The sequence below is a fragment of the Bubalus kerabau genome, chromosome 5 (genome assembly GCF_029407905.1).
Source record: "Bubalus kerabau isolate K-KA32 ecotype Philippines breed swamp buffalo chromosome 5, PCC_UOA_SB_1v2, whole genome shotgun sequence".
Taxonomy (NCBI): Eukaryota; Metazoa; Chordata; class Mammalia; order Artiodactyla; family Bovidae; genus Bubalus; species Bubalus kerabau.
In genome coordinates, this window is record NC_073628.1 from 94428858 (window position 1) to 94451350 (window position 22493).

Consider the following 22493-nt stretch of genomic DNA (forward strand, 5'->3'; position numbering starts at 1 on the left):
GTCCAGTGCTTAAGAATTTGCTTTGCAATGCAGGGAACATGGGTTTGATCCTTTGCAGCAACTAAGCCCCATGCCACAACTAGAGAGTTAATGCCCCAAGTGCCACAACTAAGACCTCACACAGCCAAATAAATAAATATTTAAAATAAATAAACATACAAATATATTATCTGGGAATAATTAATAACAATTGATTTTCTAGCTGACATTAATTTATTATGAATGTAATCATGCATGAAACAAAGTCTAGCATAACAAGACATAGTAGAGGTGAGTTTGATATCATCATAAATCACCATGTGTTAAGTATTAACATCTACTTGTATCAGCAATCTAGTGGTAAACAGAGCCCCCACTCTTGGTTTTTAAAATCTAGTTGGTAATATACAGGACAAATGGGAGGGAGAGCTTTCTTGGGATGTAGCAGAGGGGGGAATTTACAAACTAAGCGGCAATAAAGCAGTCAACCCAGGCCATCTTGGTGTGGAACCCATAGAGAAACTACCTAAATAGAAGATGTTTGGGGAAAGAAAACAAACCTTTCCTACTTTTTAGTTTCCTAGCTTGTTTTGCTACTCTCGCTTATATTTTTTAAAGTATGAGAGTTTATCTGTATTACAGATAGATGATTCTTTAATTATGGAATTTCATTTTTGTATTTCTTTCAGAACTTGTACTCCCTCCAAGTCATTTCCTTGATCTATTCAGTGTAATCCATTGTGGGAGTGAGGGAGAGGAATTAGTATCACCCTTAGCCTGTAGTCACGTTTCCTCTCTCGGGATATGGACATAGTTGGATAGTTCTGGATTTCTTATAAGCCTTCATTGAGTAAGAAAGCAGAGTTTAAATTCAATAGAGTTTAAAATCAACAGAGTTGTTGATATTGTTTCACTGTTTGACATTCTCCCAGCTCGATATTATTCACGTGATAAACACATTGTTTAATGTGTGTTTAGCTCCTGAGCATGTCATTAACTCATTTCCCTCACAGTTCTATAGCTTACAAGTGTCAATGCTTACTGTAGTAAATATGTTGATGCCCACCTTACTATGTTTATTGGTGGGAAGATGATGGCTAATAAGATGATCCCCAAGGAAAGGTAAACAAATATTAGGAATCTCTGAATGCACAGACTTCTACAAGATCTCATTTAATCATCATACCCACTGTGAAGCATGAATTATCATCAACATACAGAGATAAAATAAGCCTGCAGAAATCTGGTTATTTGCCTAGGTTCACATGGGTAGTGCTAGAGCTCAGATATAAACCCCTGTGTCTTAATTCCAAACTGTGTATGTCTTTTCCCTTGACATACTGGTCATTGTTTCTCAGAGTCTGGGGGTAGAGCCTTCTGCGCATGCAGCAAAAGCAGAGAGTACTCTTTTGGTTTCTTCTAAAAGTCACTTCACTCTCTCTGTTTTTCCTCCTCCTGCTCCTTTCTCCTTCTCCGTGCTAACTGCTTTTCTCCTCATCACCCTTCCCCCAGAGACCAGACTAGGAGTCATGATTAGGATTAATGGATAAGAACTATTCCAGTTCTCTTTCCCTTGTCAAAAGCCTGTTTCTGGATAGACAAGCATTTGAGCTAATAGCAGTACACAGACCACCAGCTATGCTCAGAGCAATGCAGCCAAGTGTCATCTTGTCCAAGTCCAAGGCCGCATCTCAGAAGGCGTGTGCAAGGGGCCCCTCTTTCCCTGTTCCCATCTTGAATCCACACTCCCTAGGACACAGGGAGAAGGACTCTCACTAAAGTACAGAGGACAGGGTACTCCAGTCTGCTCTCCTTCATTTCCCTCAGAAGGAACCTCACTGAATCCTGTTAATATCAGTGGAAAGCAGTGGGGGGACTTAATGCAAAGGACTTCAGAAAAGCTCACTAATTGGTTGACTGCTCAGTCTTCTTGCTTTTTTCTTAGTGTTGCCTGTATTTGAATGTTTCTTTGCTTAGATGATAGGGGAGAGAGGGCAAAATTAAGCTTTGATTTTTGTTTGTTGCTTAGTGACAAATGTTGGGAGTAAAGTTTAAACCATCGAGTTCTGGGAATTGTCAGAGGATTTTATTTGTATATGCCTTCTTGACCTCCATTTTTCTCCGATAAGTAAAAATTATGCGGCATTTGTAAACAAGGTACTTTTATTGAGTTGAACTTTTACACATGTATGGTATACTTAGCCAAAATAACACTTTTATTTAATACAATTATACTCCAAGGGTTATGCATGTAGAGTTCTATGTGATTAATATGCACTTGAAAGCATTACAAAGTAAGCATAATTTCATAGTTTGTGGGGTTTCTTAAATTCACTTTGTAATTTAATGTGCAGCCACAGAAGTCAAAATTGAGGGATATTACTACCAGGAATTCATATCATATCACGTACCTTTTAATGTAAACTAGTCACTACTCCAAACTTGCAACTTTCTCTTTTAAAAAAAAAATAAATTGTGTTACCTTGGCACAAAGAAAGAAGTGAGGAAATGAGACCATTAAGCAATTGAAATATGCTAATTTTAAAGTGCTTGCAATATGTTTTGCCTTGCTAGTACAGTTTTTCCTTCCTAGTAACTTAAAAGATATAAAATACAAAGCCCCTGTACTTAGCTTACTAGTAGAGAAAATTGAACCCATGTAGTTCACTGCAGTTAGTTATGGAGGTAGTTGTAGTAGTTTATGAGCATTCACACAGCCAGGAATTTTTCTTTCTGTTTTACTCACATTGGTTGCCTTATTTTATTTCTTACGGAGGTGCTCAAATGCTCTCACCTACCCTTTGAATTTTCAATTTAAAATTTCTCATACATGTTATTTCTTATATATATAAGAAATATATATATCATATATATATGAGATATATATATGGTTAAAGACTCTTTCCTTGAGTGAAAAGTCCTAGAAATTCATAACTTCATAGCCCTCCCCTTTCTCACACACACATATACTCACAGTCACACTCATGCTCACACATATATATTCATGCTAATAATCAGTTCGTGCAGTTTTTCTTTTTTTTAATGACTATTAAAATGAGAAATGCTATTGTTCTGCTTTACTGGGTATTCATTTTTGCTAAGACATAATAAGACACGATGACTAGATATTGCTACTGTATTTTCAGAGTTCTTAATTATCAACAACAGAATCTACTCTAGCTACTTTAAGCAGAAAAACATTAATTAAATGGGATATACTGCTCAAAGAACCTTTGGTGGGGAAAAATTCCAGAAATAGTCTGAGTTTCCAGGAATGGTTCTCCAAATTAAATTTCAGAACTGAGGTTGCCAGGGAGCTGCTGCCCCGACCAGTGTGGAGGCCTCACAGTCAGGAAGCTACCCTGTATTATACAGCCTCTGGATCCAGAGCCATGCCACTTCTGCCATGATCCAGGCCAACAAAACCCGTGCCACAGTCTCTGCCTCTTTCCTGTGTGACTCACTTCTGAATCAAAGTCTGGCATGAGCGCATCAGATGCGTTGACACTGTCTTATCTGGAGCCCCTGCTGTAATAGCAAGGTTGGGAAGGGGAGGAGAATTTTGAATTGAACTCAAATGTTACAAGGGAATTGGAGTGGGTATCGAGATAATCCATCCTCAGAATCCACTTCAGTTAATAGCTGATATATATATATCCCTGATGCTTTTGTACCATTCAGTTACTTGGAAATTCTATGTGTGAGTGAGGCTTGCGGAATATAGGATCTCCCTATAAGATGATCAAGTAGCAAGCTGGCTTTTTCCTTGAAATGTTAGAATACAAGGCATTTTCTCTGAATCTTATTTAGCTTCCCAGAGAAGAACAGTCAATATCCTGCCTGACAGAGGCATAGGCATCCATCTGGTTGCTGGCATTCTGGGAGAAGGCAGGAAAGGGGACTGAGGGATAATATTTCAGTATAAAGACTTTCACTAAGTTCTCTTGTTTTTATCCCATATTTGCTGTCCCCTGGATCCAGAACTTCTTTTGTATTATTTTTTTCTGTAGGGAAAAGCCTCTGGTCTCCTGCTGGGGTTTAGGAATGGGCTGCCATACTGGGAGGGAGGGGCCCCATGTCATCAGTTGTTCTGGATAGGGCTTTATCTGATCCTGTCCTTGTCAGCTCCATAACTGTATCCCCTCATGTGGGGTACCAGTGCCTCCAAGGGCAAGACAGGACCCAAGTGGGTTGGCTTCTCCATTCTCTCCCTGTCTAGGTGTTAGGATGAGATAACTCCTTTCTGTGAAAGTGAAAGTCACTCAGTCCTGTCCAACTCTTTGTGACCCATAGGCTATACAGTCCATGAAATTCTCCAGGCCAGAATACTGGAGTGGGTAGCAGATCCCTTCTCCAGGGGATCTTCCCAAACCAGGGATCAAACCTGGGTCTCCCGCACTGCAGGCAGATTCTTCATTAGCTGAGCCACCAGGGAAGCCTGAAAGTTAATGAATACTCCTCTGTCTGCTTTCTCTCTTCCAAAGCCTTTGGGAAATCTCTTGTCCACTGTTTTTTCCCCTTCTGTTTTTTTGGTCCTTGTGGATCATTATATTTTTATTCTTTTACTGGTATCATAGAAGGTTCAGAGAAGGGAGAGGCTGTATATGCATGCAATCAATCTGCTATGCTTAACCATAAGTCCATGAAATTTATTCTTTAGTGCACTTATTATAATCTGTCTTTTACATTGTCAATCTGATATGTACAAATACTCATGAATATTACTTTAAATATAAGGATTACTATAGAAATTAAATATAAACATTTAATAATAAAATCATTAATGTTCTCACTTTCAAATTGTGAAAGTACTTTTTTAGTCAGAGGTAAAGGGAGTCTACATTTTAAGGGTACTAGATGTACTTGAAATTATATATATATACACACAGCAAGTGCAAAAAACAAATAAAAAAGTGGTATTGCCCAAGAATGCCATGAGAATGGAGGAGGGAGCCCTCCAGTGGGCTTTTATGGCCAGACAGGCTTCCTGGAGGAGGTGAAGACTTAATTGGACTCTAAAGAAAGAGAAGGAACTAGGAAAAGAGCAGAGAGTCCAACTGGGTAATGGCAAATATACTATATTTCCCTTACCCAATAGAGATATTCCAGTGTGTAGTCCCATTTAAGGATCTGAATACATGCAGAGGGGCAGCCATGAAGCTGATACATATAAACTGTGGAGTGTTGGGGGCCTCCAAGGAAGCCCATCAAAGGTATACATGGACAATTTTTTCAGTGCCCAAGAGAAAAATCTAAAGAACTAATATTTACTAGCAGCATGCTGGCTCACAAATGCTGTTTACTACTCAAAATTTAATTTAGATTAAAGAAGGATATTATAGCCCAACTAAAAATATGGGTAGTTTATGAGTTTCATACTTTGTACATCTCTGTAGTTATAACTTTTTAAAAGCAATAAACACCAGATTTTAGTTTTCAACAGCATGTGGAACTAGTATTATGGTATTCTCAATATTTTATAGCCTTTTTCTTTGATATGTTGATTATTTTATAAGTCAGTCATCATCTCTTGAGTCTTTGATATAAGCAGAATACCATGCCAACCTAGAATGTCAATCATGCAACCAAAAATAAAAAGGAAACAGTTGCTTCCTTCAAGGGCTTGATGCTTTGATAGGAAGTCAGGACATAGTTGCAGAGTAGCAGAGGAGCAAGCTGCATAAAATGATTAACAAAAGTAATAATAAAGATAATAATAGTAGTGGATTTGCTCTTTCCCTTAGGAGTTTACCTTGCAGTTGGAAAGGCAGAGCATGAACACACTTAGTTGAAACATTTGGACACTTAGACAATGAGACAAAAGTACCAAGTCATGTCGTACAAACCAAGCACACGAGTTCTGTCGAGGGATCAGGTCTGGGTGTAAGGAATCCCAGCAATGTTAGAGGAGGCCTGAATGCTGTGCCTGGCCATACCAGGGGCTTTTGCTCTTTCAGGAGCACTGCATACTTGCATGAGTTTCTGGTAGACGCATCAAAGTGCCCAATCAGGCAAGCCAGGCATGGCATGAGTGGTTTGAGCTAGAAGGACTTGCTAGATTGTATCCATGAGTCTGAGAGATAAGTTTGCCCAGTTAGAAGTCACAGGGATCTGGATGGAGCTACTTGGTGTAGGGGACTTAAAGGAGTGAGGTGACTCAAATTCTAGGCTGGAAGTGAGAGGAGAACCCTGGCACTGTGGGGACATCTGGAGAATAAGGCTGGCAGGTGGACCAGATTCTGAAAATAGGATCTAAAGAGCCAGGCCTGCGTTGTTGTTGTTGTTCAGTTGCTAAGTCGTTTCTGACTCTTTGTGACCCCTATGGACTGCAGCACACCAGGTCTCCTTGTCCTGTACCATCTCCCAAAGTTTTCCCAAGTTCATGTCCATTGAATTGGTGATGCTATCCAACCATCTCATCCTCTGTTGCCCTATTTTCCTTCTGCCTTCAATCTTTTCCAGCATCAGGGTCTTTTCCAGTGAGTAGGCTGTTCGTATCAGGTGGGCAGAGTATTGGGGCTTCAGCATCAGTCCTTCCAAAGAGTATTCAGGGTTGATTTCCCTTAGGAGTGACTGGTTTGATCTTCTTGCTGTCCAAGGGACTCTCAAGTATCTTATCCACAATTTGAAAGCATCAATCCTTTGGTGCTCAGCCTTCTTTATGGTCCAACTCTCACATCTGTACAGGACTACTGGAAAGACCATAGCTTTGACTATACGGACCTTTGTCCTTGGTCACTGCAACTACATTTCTTAGCAGAAATGTCAGGGTGAGACAATGATTCTTAATGGGCAGGTTTTCTCATAGCCCCACTCCTATGAGAAAAGAGCTACACTTTTTAGTCTACTTAATACAGTGGGCTTTGATGTCAGAATTTTTTAAAGAATATCATTGACTTGAAAATAAGTCTACAAATAGGATGGGAAAGGAAAAGATAGAAAGATAGAGAAATGAGATCTATATACTTGAAGAAAAAGAAAAAATGTACATTGAGCCAGATAATCTTTTGCAGGAATTTTGAGGGAAGAGAACCAAGAGTGACAAATAGGCAGCAGTATTTTTAGTGGAGGAAAGAGTTTAGATGAAGACAAGAGGATGTGACTGGATGTGTTCCATGTGGAAAGTGAAAATGCATTGACTTTCCTGAAAAGCAGGAGTACTGTGGTTGGTGCAGTGGGTGTGTTGAGATTGAATTTACTCTGAAGGGCAATGTAGTGTCATCTTGGAAAATGAGATGAGGTGAGAGTAGGAAGCATGAAGAATATGTATGCTTTCATAACTCTTGTGTCAGTTACTCATGGGGACATTACATTTTTCTTGGCCCTGATCCCCACCCAGAAACCCAGGATAACGTCTCCAGTTTCCTTGTTTGCAAACATTCTGGCCACAGTGTACCAGGGAAAAAAGAAAACATTGTCGGGGAAAGAATATTGATCAACATTATTGTCTCTTGAGCAGCAAGCAAATTACAATAATTGAATGTTCTACAGTATCTCATGAGTTTTCAGGATTCTGAAAAAAAACATTTAGAACCTCTGGATGAGGGATCCTTTCAACTTGAACTGATCTGTGGGCTACCACCCTGTTTTTGGACAAGGTTCTTGGTTGCCCCATCATTCTGTCTCCTCCTTCAGCTGGCACCACAGTACCCCCTCTGTGGCCTTCACACATTGTCAGTGTAGTTGTGTCACAGGAATGTTCCATTTGTTGCTAGCAGAATGGTACAACACTCAGAAAGAACAAATAAATGTCAATTTTCAAGTAGGACAAGAGGCATTTAATAAATTAGGAGTATGCAATATGAAAAATGTGTTATAGAGAATGCACATGATATAAAGTATGAGAAGAGGAGTGGTCAGAACTGAGAATCTTTCCTCTAGTGAAACACAGCTATTCTCCGCAGCATGAAATATTCTGCTGATCTATTGTGGAATCTTTTTCTAATCAGATTATTTATTAGCCTGAGAAACTGCCATGATTTTTTTTTTTACATTTTTATTTATTTTTTTTAAATTTTTTTGTTATTATTATTTTTTTACTTTACAATATTGTATTGGTTTTGCCATACATCAACATGCATCTGCCATGGGTGTACACGTGTTCCCCATCCTGAACCCCCCTCCCACCTCCCTCCCCATACCATCCCTCTGGGTCATCCCAGTGCACCATCCCCAAGCTTCCTGTATCCTGCATTGAACCTGGACTGGCGATTCGTTTCTTATATGATATTATACATGTTTCAATGCCATTCTCCCAAATCATCCCACCCTCTCCCTCTCCCACAGAGTCCAAAAGCCTGTTCTATACATCTGTGTCTCTTTTGCTGTCTCACATACAGGGTTGTCATTACCATCTTTCTAAATTCCATATATATGCGTTAGTATACTGTATTGGTGTTTTTCTTTCTGGCTTACTTCACTCTGTATAATAGGCTCCAGTTTCATCCACCTCATTAGAACTGATTCAAATGTATTCTTTTTAATGGCTGAATAATACTCCCTTGTGTATATGTACCACAGCTTTCTTATCCATTCATCTGCTGATGGACATCTAGGTTGCTTCCATGTCCTGGCTATTATAAACAGTGCTGCGATGAACATTGGGGTACACGTGTCTCTTTCAATTCTGATTTCCTTGGTGTGTATGCCCAACAGTGGGATTGCTGGGTCATATGCCATGATGTTTTAAAGTGTTAGAGCAATCCAGTGAAGAATTATAACAAAACTCACATATTTAAAAAATAGATTTAGAACCATTATTACCTATTTCAAAGATATACTTGGTGCCATTACTATCTTTTAAATGTATTTTTCTGTAGTCTTTTATAATCTAGTCTCTTTTATGTTCTGTCATTTTTTTAAAACTTTGTATCAGTTTGTACCTCTAAGAGCAGCATAGCTGCTGAATTTTGTTTTTGTATTGTTTAGAAGTGTATTGGATTGTCACAGTATATTTATATGTTTAGGCCACAAGATTTTTTATTAATCAAATCAAGTATATTGTTCTAGGTTAGTAAAACTTTACCTAATAAACTGTATGATATTAAGCAAAATGCTGTAAATTAATTCAAAATCAGTTTTTGAGAAATTAGAAGTAATTTTTCATATCGCATTTTTGGATCATTTTTAACACAAGAGTATAGGTAGACATGGGGCTTCCCAGGTGGCTCAGTGGTAAAGAATCTGCCCGCCAATGTAGGAGACACAGAAGACACATGTTTGATCCCTGGGTTGGGAACATCTCCTGGGGAAGGATATGGCAACCTGCTCTACTATTCTTGCCTAGAAAATTCCTTGGCCAGAGGAGCTTGGTGGGCTCTAGTCCCTGGGGTTGCAAAGAGCTGGAGATGACTGAATGTGTGCACACACACACGCACATAGGTAGACATAATGGTAAAAATAGTACAGGTACAACATAATAGTAAAATGCCATCATGTTGGTATTTTATTTGTAATGTATCATCAACAATCAAAAATTTGCTAACCAATATCCATATATGCAACAGTATAATAGCTGTTAAATGTAAATGAGTTATAACACAGTCCTTACCCTCAAGTAGCTTCCGATCTACTTGAAGAGGCAAGCTGAACATAAATAGGCAGTTTTATTCTATATGTGTGTGTATGCTCAGTCGTTCAGTCATGTTTGACTCTTTGTGACCATGGACTGTAGCTTGCCAGTCTCCTCTGTCCATGGGATTCTCCAGGCAAGAATACTAGAGTGGGTTGCCATTCCCTTCTCCAGGGTTATTCTATATAGCCTATGACAAAAATTATAGAAAATTTGAAAACTATATAGAGGTCTATGACTTGCTATCATCAGAGTAGGCTTCATGGAGGGGGTAGCACTTCACATAAATTTCAAGATCATTAGTATTTGCCTTCTTGCAGAAAAGAGACATTCCTAGCAAGTAGAAGCAATACAAACACAGGCAGAGGTAAAAATAAACATGATAGTCAGTCTAAATGTTATAAAGTTTTAATGATCAAAAGCAATGACAGTTAAGCATCTTATACAGGTTTTTTTCCATAGAATTTTAATTTGGTTCTCAAAATATATATAACCATCCAAATATTTTACTCAACATTTGACTTTAATTATTAGACATTCTCAAATTAATTCAACAAATGTTTGTAATTTATGCTACATAAATTTCAGTGATCACTGCGCTAGGCATTGTAATATATAGAAAGGAGGAGGGATTCGCAGTCTTATCCTTGAAGATTTTGGTGCCTTATCATGCAGGAGACCCAGGTTTGATTCCTGGGTTGGAAGGATCCCCTGAAGAAGGAAATGACAGCCCATTCCAGTATTCTTGCCTGGAGGATCGCATGGGCAGAGGGGTCTGGTGGGCTACAGTCCATGGGGTCGCAAGAGTTGGACACGACTTAGCAATTAAACCACCATTAGTGAGAAAGATGCACAAGTAAAATGATTCAGTGTAGTTATCAAACCAAGGCCACTTGAATATTCCCCAAGTTCTAAAACTCTGTACATATGAGTCACCAAGTATATAAAGACTTTCCAGTCCTTTGCATATTCAGGAGTTATTCCTCCATACACTGAACACTTTGCTCATATTCACTATAGCTTCTTCTAGCAACCAAGTTATATTGATGGTGCTCTGCAAGCTAGAGGTTATCAGTGGACACTTGCTGGCCCCACATCTGTCCCGTATTGATCCTTTTGTTTCCTTTCAAGGTCAGTGAACATATACTTTGAGGCTATATCTTAATTCCCATCTCCCTCAATATTGAGCCTCTGCTTATGTCACTCATAGTTTAATTACTTCCACCTCAGACCGCACTCTTTCACACATTAAAGCCTCCTTTCTTTGGCCTATTCTGTCAATATTTCTCCTCTTTCTTCTAACATTTGGCAAGTTATTGCAAGGAAAACACACACATACACACTCTCTCATATTCCCTCTCTCTTTGAACAAAGAATCCCTGTCATCTTTGATGCCTTCCATACAAATAGTACTGGTTGTTGTTCAGTTGCCCAGTCACGTCCGACTCTTTGCAACACCATGGACTGCAGCATGCCCAGCCTCCCTGTCCCAGTCCTTCTCCCAAAGTTTGCCCAAATTCATGTCCATTGCATCGGTGATGCCATCCAACCATCTCATTCTCTGATGCTCTCTTCTCCTGCCCTCAATCTTTCCCAACATCAGGGACTTTTCCAATGAGTTGACTGTTTGCATCAGATGACCGAAATACTGGAGCTTCAGCTTCAGCATCAGTCCTTCCAGTGAGTATTCAGGGTTGATTTCCCTTAAGATTGACTGATTTGATTTCCTGGCTGTCTGAGGGCTTTCAGGGGTCTTCTCCAGCACCACAGTTTGAAGGCATCAATTCTTCGGCCTCTGCCTTCTTTACAGTCCAGCTCTCACAACCGTACGTGACCACTGGGAAGACCATAGCCTTGACTATATGGACCTTTGTCAGCAGAGTAATGTCTCTGCTTTTCAACACACTGTCTTAGGTTTGTCATAGCTTTCCTGCTAAGAAGCGATCATCTGCTGATTTCATGGCTATAGTCATCATCTGCAGTGATCTTCAAGCCCAAGAAGAAGAAATCTGTCACTGCTTCCACCTTTTCCCCTTCTATTTGCCATGAAATAATGGGCCTGGATGCTATAATCTTAGTTTTTTTAATATTTAGTTTTAAGCTGGCTCTTTCGCTCTCCTCCTTCACCCTTATAAGAGGCTCTTTAGTTCGTCTTTGCTTTCTGCCATTAGAATGGTATCATCTGCGTATCTGAGGTTGTTGATGTTTCCCTGCCTGTCTTGATTCCAGCTTGTAACTCATCTAGTCTGGCATTTCTCATAATGTTCTCAGCATATAGTCTAAACAAACAGGGTGACAGGAGACAGCTCTGTCATACATCTTTCTCAATCTTGAACCAGTAGTACTGATAACCATCTTATATTGAGAAAAGAAAAGGTATTATGTTTTAAAATGAAGAAAAGAATGGTGCTGAATGAGTGGCATCAGCTTTTGAAGCTTTTGAAACTTAAACACAGAAAAATTTTTTCTTGATCCACTTTTAAAAACTCTTCCTCTAGAATTCTGCAAATGCTTCCTCCAAAATGTCTATTAAAGATAAAATGTTTAAAATATCAAATTCTATTCCTTGTTTATTTACCAAAAAAAGAAACATTCTCTACTTTTTTGCTTTTCTTTGCAAGTGTAACCTACTTGAACAATAAAATTAACTGAACATTCTGAGTTCCAAATGAACAATCTTGACAGAAATTTTTAAATTAATGCATTTGCAAGATGAAGATGTCTCATAAGATATACACACATACCTCATTTTATTGTGCTTCACTTTATTGTATTCTCAGATAATGTGTTTTTTAAAAAGAAATTGAGGGTTCATAACGACCTTGCGTTGTCAGATGGTGATTAGCATTTTTAAGCAATAAAGTACTTTTAAATTAAGGTAAGTAGTTTTTTTTTAAACATAATGCTATTCCACACTTAATAGACTACCATTTAGTATAAACATAAATTTTATATGTACTGGGAAACCAAAAAAATATCATTTGACTTGCTTTATTATGATATTGGCTCTATTGTGAAGGTCTGGAACTAAACCTGTAATATCTGCAAGGTGTACCTATAATTTAAAGTGAATAAAATAAACCATACCTGTTGTGTGAATTGAAAGGAGACAGGGGATACTAATACAGACATAGAATTAAAACTCTGGAAAAACTCTTTGCACAGAAGATAGGACTTGAACTGCACTCTAGATAGCACACTGGTATATAGGGAGTTGAAAGGGTATATCAAGCTGGGAAAGGACTGTTGGGAAATGTGTATTTGGTTGAAATGGAGACTTCCTACTAACGAGTAAAGGAGATATTGACAAGTCAGGATCAGACCAATTTGTAGGTGTTTTTCAATTTCACATTAAGAAGTTTCATGGAACTTCTTCCGTAAATAATGGAGAACTGTGAATGTTTTGAAGGTCTATAATAAATTTGAGAAACCTGTTGGCAGGTCAGGAAGCAACAGTTAGAACTGGACATGGAACAGCAGACTGGTTCCAATAGGAAAAGGAGTACGTCAAGGCTGTATATTGTCACCCTGCTTATTTAACTTATATGCAGATTACATCATGAGAAACGCTGGGCTGGAAGAAGCACAAGCTGGAATCAAGATTGCTGGGAAAAATATCAATAACCTCAGATATGCAGATGACACCACTCTTATGGCAGAAAGTGAAGAGGAACTCAAAAGCCTCTTGATGAGGATGGAAGAGGAGAGTGAAATAGTTGGCTTAAAGCGCAACATTCAGAAAATGAAGATCATGGCATCTGGTCCCATCACTTCATAGGAAATAGATGGGGAAACAGTGGAAACAGTGTCAGACTTTGTTTTTTTGGGATTCAAAATCACTGCAGATGGTGACTGCAGCCATGAAATTAAAAGACGCTTGCTCCTTGGAAGAAAAGTTATGACCAACCTAGATAGCATATTCAAAAGCAGAGACATTACTTTGCCAACAAAGATCCATCTAGTCAAGGCTATGGTTTTTCCAGTGGTCATGTATGGATGTAAGAGTTGGACTGTGAAGAAAGCTGAGCGCTGAAGAATTGATGCTTTTGAACTGTGGTGTTGGAGAAGACTCTTGAGAGTCCCTTGGACTGCAAGGAGATCCAACCAGTCCATTCTGAAGGAGATCAGCCCTCAGTGTTCTTTGGAAGGAATGATGCTAAAGCTGAAACTCCAGTACTTTGGCCACCTCATGCGAAGAGTTGACTCATTGGAAAAGACTCTGATGCTGGAGGGATTGGGGACAGGAAGAGAAGGGGACGACAGAGGATGAGATGGCTGGATGGCATCACTGACTCGATGGACGTGAGTCTGAGTGAACTCCGGGAGTTGGTGATGGACAGGGAGGCCTGACGTGCTGCGATTCATGGGGTAGCAAAGAGTCGGACACGACTGAGCAACTGAACTGAGCTGAATGAATTTGACAGAGTAGTTTAAGAAAATTGCCCTCTCTGGTGATGTTAGAGGAAGTACAAGACTAAAAGACTAGATAGGAGGCCATTTATAATTACAGGCTTGTGAGATGCCAGGGACCTTAATTAATGTAGTGGGAATGTCAAACAATGGGAGCTATGACAAATGCTTCAAACACCGTGCAGTATAGTCTTGATATAATAAAGGAGGCGATGGAAGACAATACGTCAGAAGTGATAGTGAGGTTCCAGACTGGGTGACTGAGAGAAGGATAAATATACCTGATGGCAGAAATGGGGAGGTCAGAAGAGGAAAACTGGATGGGTGAGAGGAAGGAATGTGATGATAGGTACATGGGCTCATCACTGTCAATAGAAAGTTAACGTGAGCTGCATATGTCATTTAAAATTGTCCAACAGCTGCATTCAAAACAGTACAGATGAAATTATGTTTAATAATACTTTACCTCAATATATTCAAAGTATTGTCATTTTAACATATAATTGATATAGAAGTATTAATGATATAGTTTTCATTCTTTTTCTCATAATAAATCTTTGAAATCTGGTATGTATTTAACACTTAAGCATATCCCAATTTGACTAGCTACATTTCAAGAACTTGGTAGTCACCTTAGCTGGAGGCTACCATATTGAACAGTGAATTATTAGAAAGTTTATAGAGTTAACAAAGAATATGTAACAAATGTCTCAACTAAGGTGGTAAGATTCACTATATTTTAGAAATTATACTTGTTTACCCTTTCTCCTTCTCTGTTTCTTTTGTTTATTTCAACTATTTCATATTTAAGATGTTATTTTAGTACAACATCATACCTTCCCAGAAGGACCGAAAATTTTAGAGATATCCATGACATATAGCTTCATGGTTCTCGCATTTAATTCTCCATCTGACTAACAACTTTAAACAAATTAGTCAGAATCTTCTTTTTCTTCTTTTTTTGTCAGTCTGGGAAACTCTTGATTAGGAAATAATTTAGCAATATGTTCTCAAAAGTCTTAGATAAATGACATTTAGTTCTTTGGAAATGAAACTACTTTTTTTTATATTTCTCTGTCTGCACATATGTGTATGTCTCCATAGTTTAATATCTGACGAAAACTTGCTGGAGTTTTGGTCTCTACTATATGCTAAAGAATGTAGTACAAAAGAGAGCCTACTTCTATAGAAAACAGGCCAAGGACATTGTGTTCCATCTTTACAATCAAATGCAGATTTCCCATTAGAAGGCAAATCCATCATTTCAAAAGGTTGAATAGGATGTGCATTAAAAAAATCCAGCTGCTTAAATTTAGAGCATTGAAAAACATCCAATACAAAAATGTTCCCTGGGTCTCAAGCGTTTTCATTTGATTATGTGTTGGGTAGCTTTTCATTCAGGCTACAACCTTGACGCTTAGAATTGTGTCCTAAAATAGTCTAAAGTTAGGCCCAACTCTGATGCTTAATTTGCATAAATTATGTATTTTGTTATTTAGAATATCCTTGTATTTGCTATTGTTAATTTCTGTAAAAGAAATATTGAAATCTTCTTACAGTGCTTTGCTTTTTTATATTTATTCTTGCACTTCTCTCACTGCCATTCAGTTTATGTTTTTGGTCTATTTTGTTATCTTCTTTGAAGACCTTGCCTTCTAGGACAGCCATTTTGTCCTCCAACCAGCTTCTTTAGCTTCCTGTGTCACCTGTTCCTTTCTGCCTCACTATTCTAATGTGCTCTGCCCAAATTTCCCCCTGACTAATTTAGGAGTTAGTTAGTTCAGTCCCTCAGTCGTGTCCGACTCTTTGCGACCCCATGAATCGCAGCACGCCAGCCCTCCCTGTCCATCACCAACTCCTGGAGTTCACTCAAACTCACATCCATTGAATCGGTGATACCATCCAGCCATCTCATCCTCTGTCATCCCCTTCTCCTCCTGCCCCCAATCCCTCCCAGCATCAGAGTCTTTTCCAATGAGTCAACTCTTCGCATGAGGTGGCCAAAGTACTGGAGTTTCAGCTTTAGCATCATTCCTTCCAAAGAACACTCAGGACCGATCTCCTTTAGAATGGACTGGTTGGATCTCCTTGCAGTCCAAGGGACTCTCAAGAGTCTTATCCAATACCACAGTTCAAAAGCATCAATTCTTCGGTGCTCAGCTTTCTTCACAGTCCAACTCTCACATCCATACATGACCACTGGAAAAACCATAGCCTTGACTAGATGGACCTTTGTTGGCAAAGTAATGTCTCTGCTTTTGAATATGCTATCTAAGTTGGTCATAACTTTCCTTCCAAGGAGTAAGCGTCTTTTAATTTCATGGCTGCAGTCACCATCTGCAGTGATTTTGTAGCCCCCCAAAATAAAGTCTGACACTGTTTCCACTGTTTCCCCATCTATTTCCCATGAAGTGATGGGACCAGATGTCATGATCTTCGTTTTCTGAATGTTGAGCTTTAAGCCAACTTTTTCACTCTCCTCGTTCACTTTCATCAAGAGGTTTTTTTAGTTCCTCTTCACTTTCTGCCATAAGGGTGGTGTCATCTGCATATCTGAGGTTATTGATATTTCTCCTGGCAATATTGATTCCAGCTTGTGCTTCTTCCAGCCCAGTGTTTCTCAAGAGGCAAAGGCAGTGATAGTTCTTGCAATAACATTTTCTGATGTCTGCAGACAGCATAGCCCCCGCAAGCTGGCTAGGGAACATAGAAGAATTCTGCCCCACACTACTGAGCATAGACAGATTCTCAAGGAAGAACTGTAGGAGCTGAAGGAACAATAAAGTTTATGTCAAACATATCTGTACAGTGCATGTATTTCTCATAAGCATTAATATTGTGTATTAAGTCATGGCTAAATCTCTATGCTCTTCTCCTCTGAAATCTAGGCCTGGTATTTCTTAGGACTGTCACCCGAGATATACAGAGGACTACTGTTTAACAAGGGCTGTGTTAAAATGACCCAAATATTGACTAGGTTTCCTAAACTTGAATATTTGGCTATCTCCTATTATACTGATTGTTAGGTATTTATGCAGGCGATAATATTGTCCCTGGGCCAGTCCATAAAGGTAAATGTTCTAATAATTCTTTGGCATCCAATATGTTTAACCAAGATTGGTTTGGTTCCATTTACAGACCTCCCCTCTCAAATGTCCATTTTCTTCCTAAAGAGTTGTTAATTTTAAAGGAGAATTTGCTCTAGTTAATATCAATTCACTTCTAATGGGTGTTTATTCTCCCCAAAGAGTTTGACAATTTAATGGCATCATTTTTTTTTCCTGGACCCACATTTTATTCTAGACTTGAATGAAAGAAGTATTTTCTGTGCTTTATCATAGTTTATAGGGAATATTTCATATTAGGGTCCTGTGCTTCCAGTCTCCTGCCAGTTCTGGCTATCAAAGCTGCTTAGGCTGCAAATAAAATATGAAATGAAATCCATCTGGCATTTCTCATTGAATTAGGACCAGAACATTTTTGCTAAATATTAACAGATGGCTAAATTTTTAATATCAAACTAACAATTTAAAACATCTAAGGGGACCCACATGAGGAAGAAAGGATAGAAGACCATATGTTTTTTCCATCCCTGAGCCCTTTCTTCCTCTGCACGTTCCCTCCTGTCATTCTTCTGACCCATGTATTGAGAACCATTGGCATCTCCTGTCTCCAATGATTTTTCTTCCTTGGTGTGGCTTGGTGATGGTTTGATGGCTTAGTTGCAAAGTCGTGTCCAACTCTTTACAACCCCATGGACTGTAGCCCACCAGGCTCCTCTGTCCATGGGATTTCCCAGGGAAGAAAACTGGAGTGAGCTGCCATGTCCTCCTCCAAGGGATCTTCCTGACCTAGGGATCAAACCTGCATCTCCTGCTTGGAGGTTTCTTTACCACTTAGCCCCCTGGGAAGCCCTTGTTCCTTGGTAGCTGGTGTCAAAGTAGTGTATGATGGTATCAAAATATTGTAATCAAATGCTGACCAGCTCAGGTGATATGTGGCTGTGGGCATGCTTCAAGATCTTTTATTAAAGCCAGTTCTCTCTTTCTCTCTATAGGAAAAAGAAAAGAAGTATATGCTTCCCTTGGACAACCTGAAAGTTCGGGATGTGGAAAAGAGCTTTATGTCTAGCAAGCACATCTTTGCACTCTTTAATACAGAACAAAGGTAAGAAAATGAAGCAGCTTATGTCTTCACATTTTTTATCTTTGAATTTCTATGTGATCCAGAGACCATATTTGCAAGATTTCTTTTGGTCCTACCTTAAAATTTGTTAACTCTTGAGTTTTCCTTTCATTTGTTTTGTTTTTTCAGCTTTTACCATAGGTTATGGATTCAAAAGATTTAAACTTAGAACAAGGAAGATCTTCAAGTATTAATTTCCTGCTCTTAAGCAGGCACCCGTGTCATTCTTAAACTATGTTTTGTTATTTTAAAGTCTTCCTTGTTCTGCATTTATTGTTCTGTACTTATAAATAAATTACTCAGATATAATTTTTAGTAGTGTCTAATGGATTAGTATCACTTAAGACCCAATCAGGTATTCTGACTAAATTCTTGCATCAGTAAATAGAATTATTCATTTAAGATGAATGCAAATATATTGTTCTTTACAGTTTTTCAAAGCACTGTCCACATTCATTGTCTGTTGTAGCAATTGTATGGGAAACGATAGAGTACTGTGATTACCATTTCATAAATAAGAATGTATCTCAGAGACTTTGGGATCACAAAACTATCCCTGAATTTGGGGCTAATTATTGTGGAGTGCCATGGTTATTCACTGAAACTAAGTAAACAAATGGAGAAGTAACAGAGAATTGGATAGAGAAACATAAAAAGACTATGACTAGGCAAAAATAATAAAGACCTTTTCCAAATGAAATTGTTATGGGAAAAAGCTAATTAATTTCTGTGAGTCAGTTATTAAGAAACTGAGTCATTAGGTGGCAGGATCTAATTTTAACCCATCTCTCCAGGCTTTTTATCTTTGTTTAGCAATGAATGGAGTTCCTTGATTAGGTTCAGTGACTGGCCCAGGGTCAATCACACAGTAAATCAAAATGGTGGGGGAGGGGGGCGGGGAGCCTTTTTTCTACATTCCCAGTCAGTTGCTCAGAGTGACTCATTGTACAAAAATACTTAGAAAAACCACAAGAGCAGAACATTTAAAGAATCAAGGGAAAAGAAATTAATATAACTCCCCTGCAAAATACTGAGAATGAGATTTTATTAAAATATTTTAATTTAAATACTAATTTGTTATTAGTATTATTTGAGAGCAGCTGGTGAAAAGACACTGAAAATGATAAAGAATAAAAAGGTTTCCTGGAGAGAGAAGTACTGTGTCCTCCACAGGGGCAAAGTTCAGTACTGTTTACATACCTTCCTCAGAGCAGTGGGGAGTCAGAAAGTCCTAAAGCAGTCTTCAGGGGTGTGCTCGGCCTTCCTGCTTGGATGCAGAGTGGGAAGTATAATTGCCACACAGGAGGTCAAACTAAATTTGAATGTTTGATCAATCTAGAAAGTTAAGGTTATAAAACGACTGAGTACAAAAAAAAAAAAAAATCAGATAATAATAGAGCATCTTTTTAGACAAAATACAATTATGGATTTATTTTCTTCTATTTTATTAGAATATAATTGCTTTACAGTGTTACGTTAGTTTTTGCTGTATGGTGAGGTGAATCAGCTATGTGTATATATATATCCCCTCCCTCTTAGAACTCTCTCCACTCCCATCCCCACCCCAATCCCACCCATCACAGAGCATAAAGCTGAGCTCCCTGTGCTTTATAAAAGCAGCTTCCCCCTAGCTATCTAATTACACATGGTAGTGTATATACATCAATCCTAATCTCTCAATTTGTCCCACTCTCCCCTCCCCCACCCCCCACCGTGTCCACATGTCCATTTGCTACATCCACGTCTCTATCCCTGCCTTGGAAATAAGTTTATCTGTACCATTTTTATAGATTCCACATGTATTCATGAAAACACGATATTTGTGTTTCTGACTTACTTCACTTAGTATGACAGACTCTAAGTCCATCCACGTTTCTACAAATGACACTTCTTTGTTTCTTTTAGTGGATGAGAAATACTCCATTGTGTGTACATATATATATATATATATACCACATCTTCTTTATCCATTCATCTGTCATTGGACATTTAGCTTGTTTCTATGTCCTGGCTATTGTAAATAGTGCTGCAAGGAGCATAGGGGTACATATAATCTTTTGAATTATAGTTTTCTCAGGGTATATACCCAGGAGTGGGATTGCTAGGTCATATGGTAGTTCTGTATTTAGTTTTTTAAGGAACCTCCATACTGTTCCCCACAGTGGCTATATCAATTTACATTCCCACCAGTAGTGCAAGAGGGTTCCCTTTTCTCCACATCCTTTCCAGCAAAGAGAGCAAAAGACATGAATATAAGAAATCTCTGGGCTTCTAAAAATTTAGGTATCCTGAAATTCTAGACTTGTCAGAAAGTATTGAGCTCTTCAACCACTTCACTTGACCTCTATCTGTGCAAGAATATACAGGCATTTTTGCCATTTATCTTTTCCTCTGAAATCTTGATTATTTTCAATTGTTTTGGTATTGGCTAGGCCCTCTAGTAGTACAATATTAAGTACAGTTGGGTGTCTTTGTTTTGTTCGTGATTTGAAAGAAAATTATTTCACATTTTATGGTTAAGTGCTTTCTGATAGTTACCCATTATCAAGTAAAGAAGATTCCCTGAGTTCCTAGTTGCTGAAGTTTCTGTTTTAATCATGAATGGGTGTTTAACTTTGTCATGGATGAGTGGGTTTTTTTTTCCCCTCTATGACTTTCTTTTTTAATCTATTCATGTGGTGAAATATATTAAGAGACCTTCTTACTGTAAACCATCCTTGATCTCCTAGGATTAAACCTAATTAAATTACGTTGTATTATTGTCTATTATGTGTCCCTGACTTAAGTTTGCCATTTTATTTAGCTTTTTGCATCTATGTTCATAAGTGAAATTGGCTCATAAATGTTCTTTTTTGTATTGTCCCTGCCTAGTTTTCATACCAAGGTTCTGTTAGCTTCATAACTGAAGTGGAAATAAGTTCTTATTGTTCTTTGGAACACTTTGTATAAGGTGGGGGGTGAATGTTAACTGAGTGGTAGAACTCACCTGTAAAATCGTCTAGAACTTATGGACAGTTTTGATAAGTAGACTTTGGGCTAGTGATTTCATATATTTAATAAGTATAGATTTGTTCAGGTTTTCTGTTTTTTCTATGAGTTTAAACAAATTATATTTTTTTTCTAGGAAATTACCCATTCTGTTTTTTTTAACATATTTTAATATTAGCATCAATGATTTCTTAGTATTCTATTTTTACAAATCTCTGCTGTGTCTGAAATTTAATCCTTTTTTTATTTCTCATATTAAACCTTACCTGTTTTCACTTGGTCACTCTTTTCAGAGTTGTATCTTTTTCCAGAGAACCAACTTTTGATCCTCAGTTGTACATGTTTTATCTATTTCAGGAATTTCTGCTCTCTTCTTCATTTCCTAACTTGTATTTACTGTGTTTTCTTTGTAGCCCATTTTTTCTAACTTCTTTTTTAGATGTGTAGCTCATTAATTTTTATCTTATTTTTTCTTATGTATACATATAATTGTATAGATTTCCTTCTGTGTATTTTTAGCAGCTCACCACAAACTTTGTAACATAATACCTTGGTTACCATTAAGTTCTGTTTCCTCTGATCTTCTGTTTCCATAATCTTCATTATCATTTTTTCTTTGAGTTGTTTAGAAGTGTGTTTTATATTTTATAGTGCATGGAATTTTATTGTTTTTTTGTTGTTGATTTCTAACTTAATTGTATTGTGGTCAGAGCATATGATCTAGCACACATGGTAAATTTTCATAAATATTTCATATATGCTTGAGAAGAATGTATTAATTTAGGAGTACAGGGTTCCATGAGAGTTCTATGAATCATGTTTGTTAATAATACTATCCAGTCTATAGTAATTATAAAAATATAGTTACTATATTTTTAAATCTTGATTGATAAAAAAAACTCAACAAGTATATACTAGGAAGCTGTAATTATAATTTGTGTAAGAGAATGTTTTGCCTGTATTGTCTTCTAGGAATTTTATGGTGTCCTAACAGATATTTAAGTCCTTAAGCCATTTTAAGCTTAATTTTTGTGTACAGTATAAGGGACTATTCTAACTTCATTGATGTACAAGTCATTGTCTAGCTTTCCCAACACCACCTGCTAAAGAGAATGTCTTTTCTCCATTCTTTTCTCTATTCTTTTCTCCATTCTCATTCTGTATATTCCTGCCTCCTTTGCCAAAGATTAATTTACCATATGTGGTTGGTTTATTTCTGGGCTTTCTGTTTTTTTCCATTGATCTCTATGTCTGTTCCTGTGCCGATGTCACACTTTTGATTACTGTAGCTTTGTGTATTGTCTGCAGCCTGGAAGAGTTATGCCTTGAGCTTTGTCCTTTTTCCTCAGGATTGCTTTGG

General features: G+C 37.9%; 1 protein-coding gene across 8 annotated transcripts in view; it reads left to right on the plus strand.

The window, feature by feature from the left end:
* The window catches only part of DNM3 (dynamin 3), a 660520-nt gene that overhangs the window by 457479 nt on the left and 180548 nt on the right, over window positions 1–22493 (plus strand). For 6 of the 8 annotated variants that reach the window (XM_055582241.1, XM_055582242.1, XM_055582238.1 and 3 more), the window contains one exon: window positions 18018–18127. In XM_055582241.1, coding sequence (XP_055438216.1) covers window positions 18018–18127 — 110 coding nt within the window. Of the gene's footprint in view, window positions 1–11153; window positions 11232–18017; window positions 18128–22493 lie in introns of those variants that run through there. The other 2 variants (XR_008714900.1, XM_055582244.1) reach the window with 2 other exon arrangements.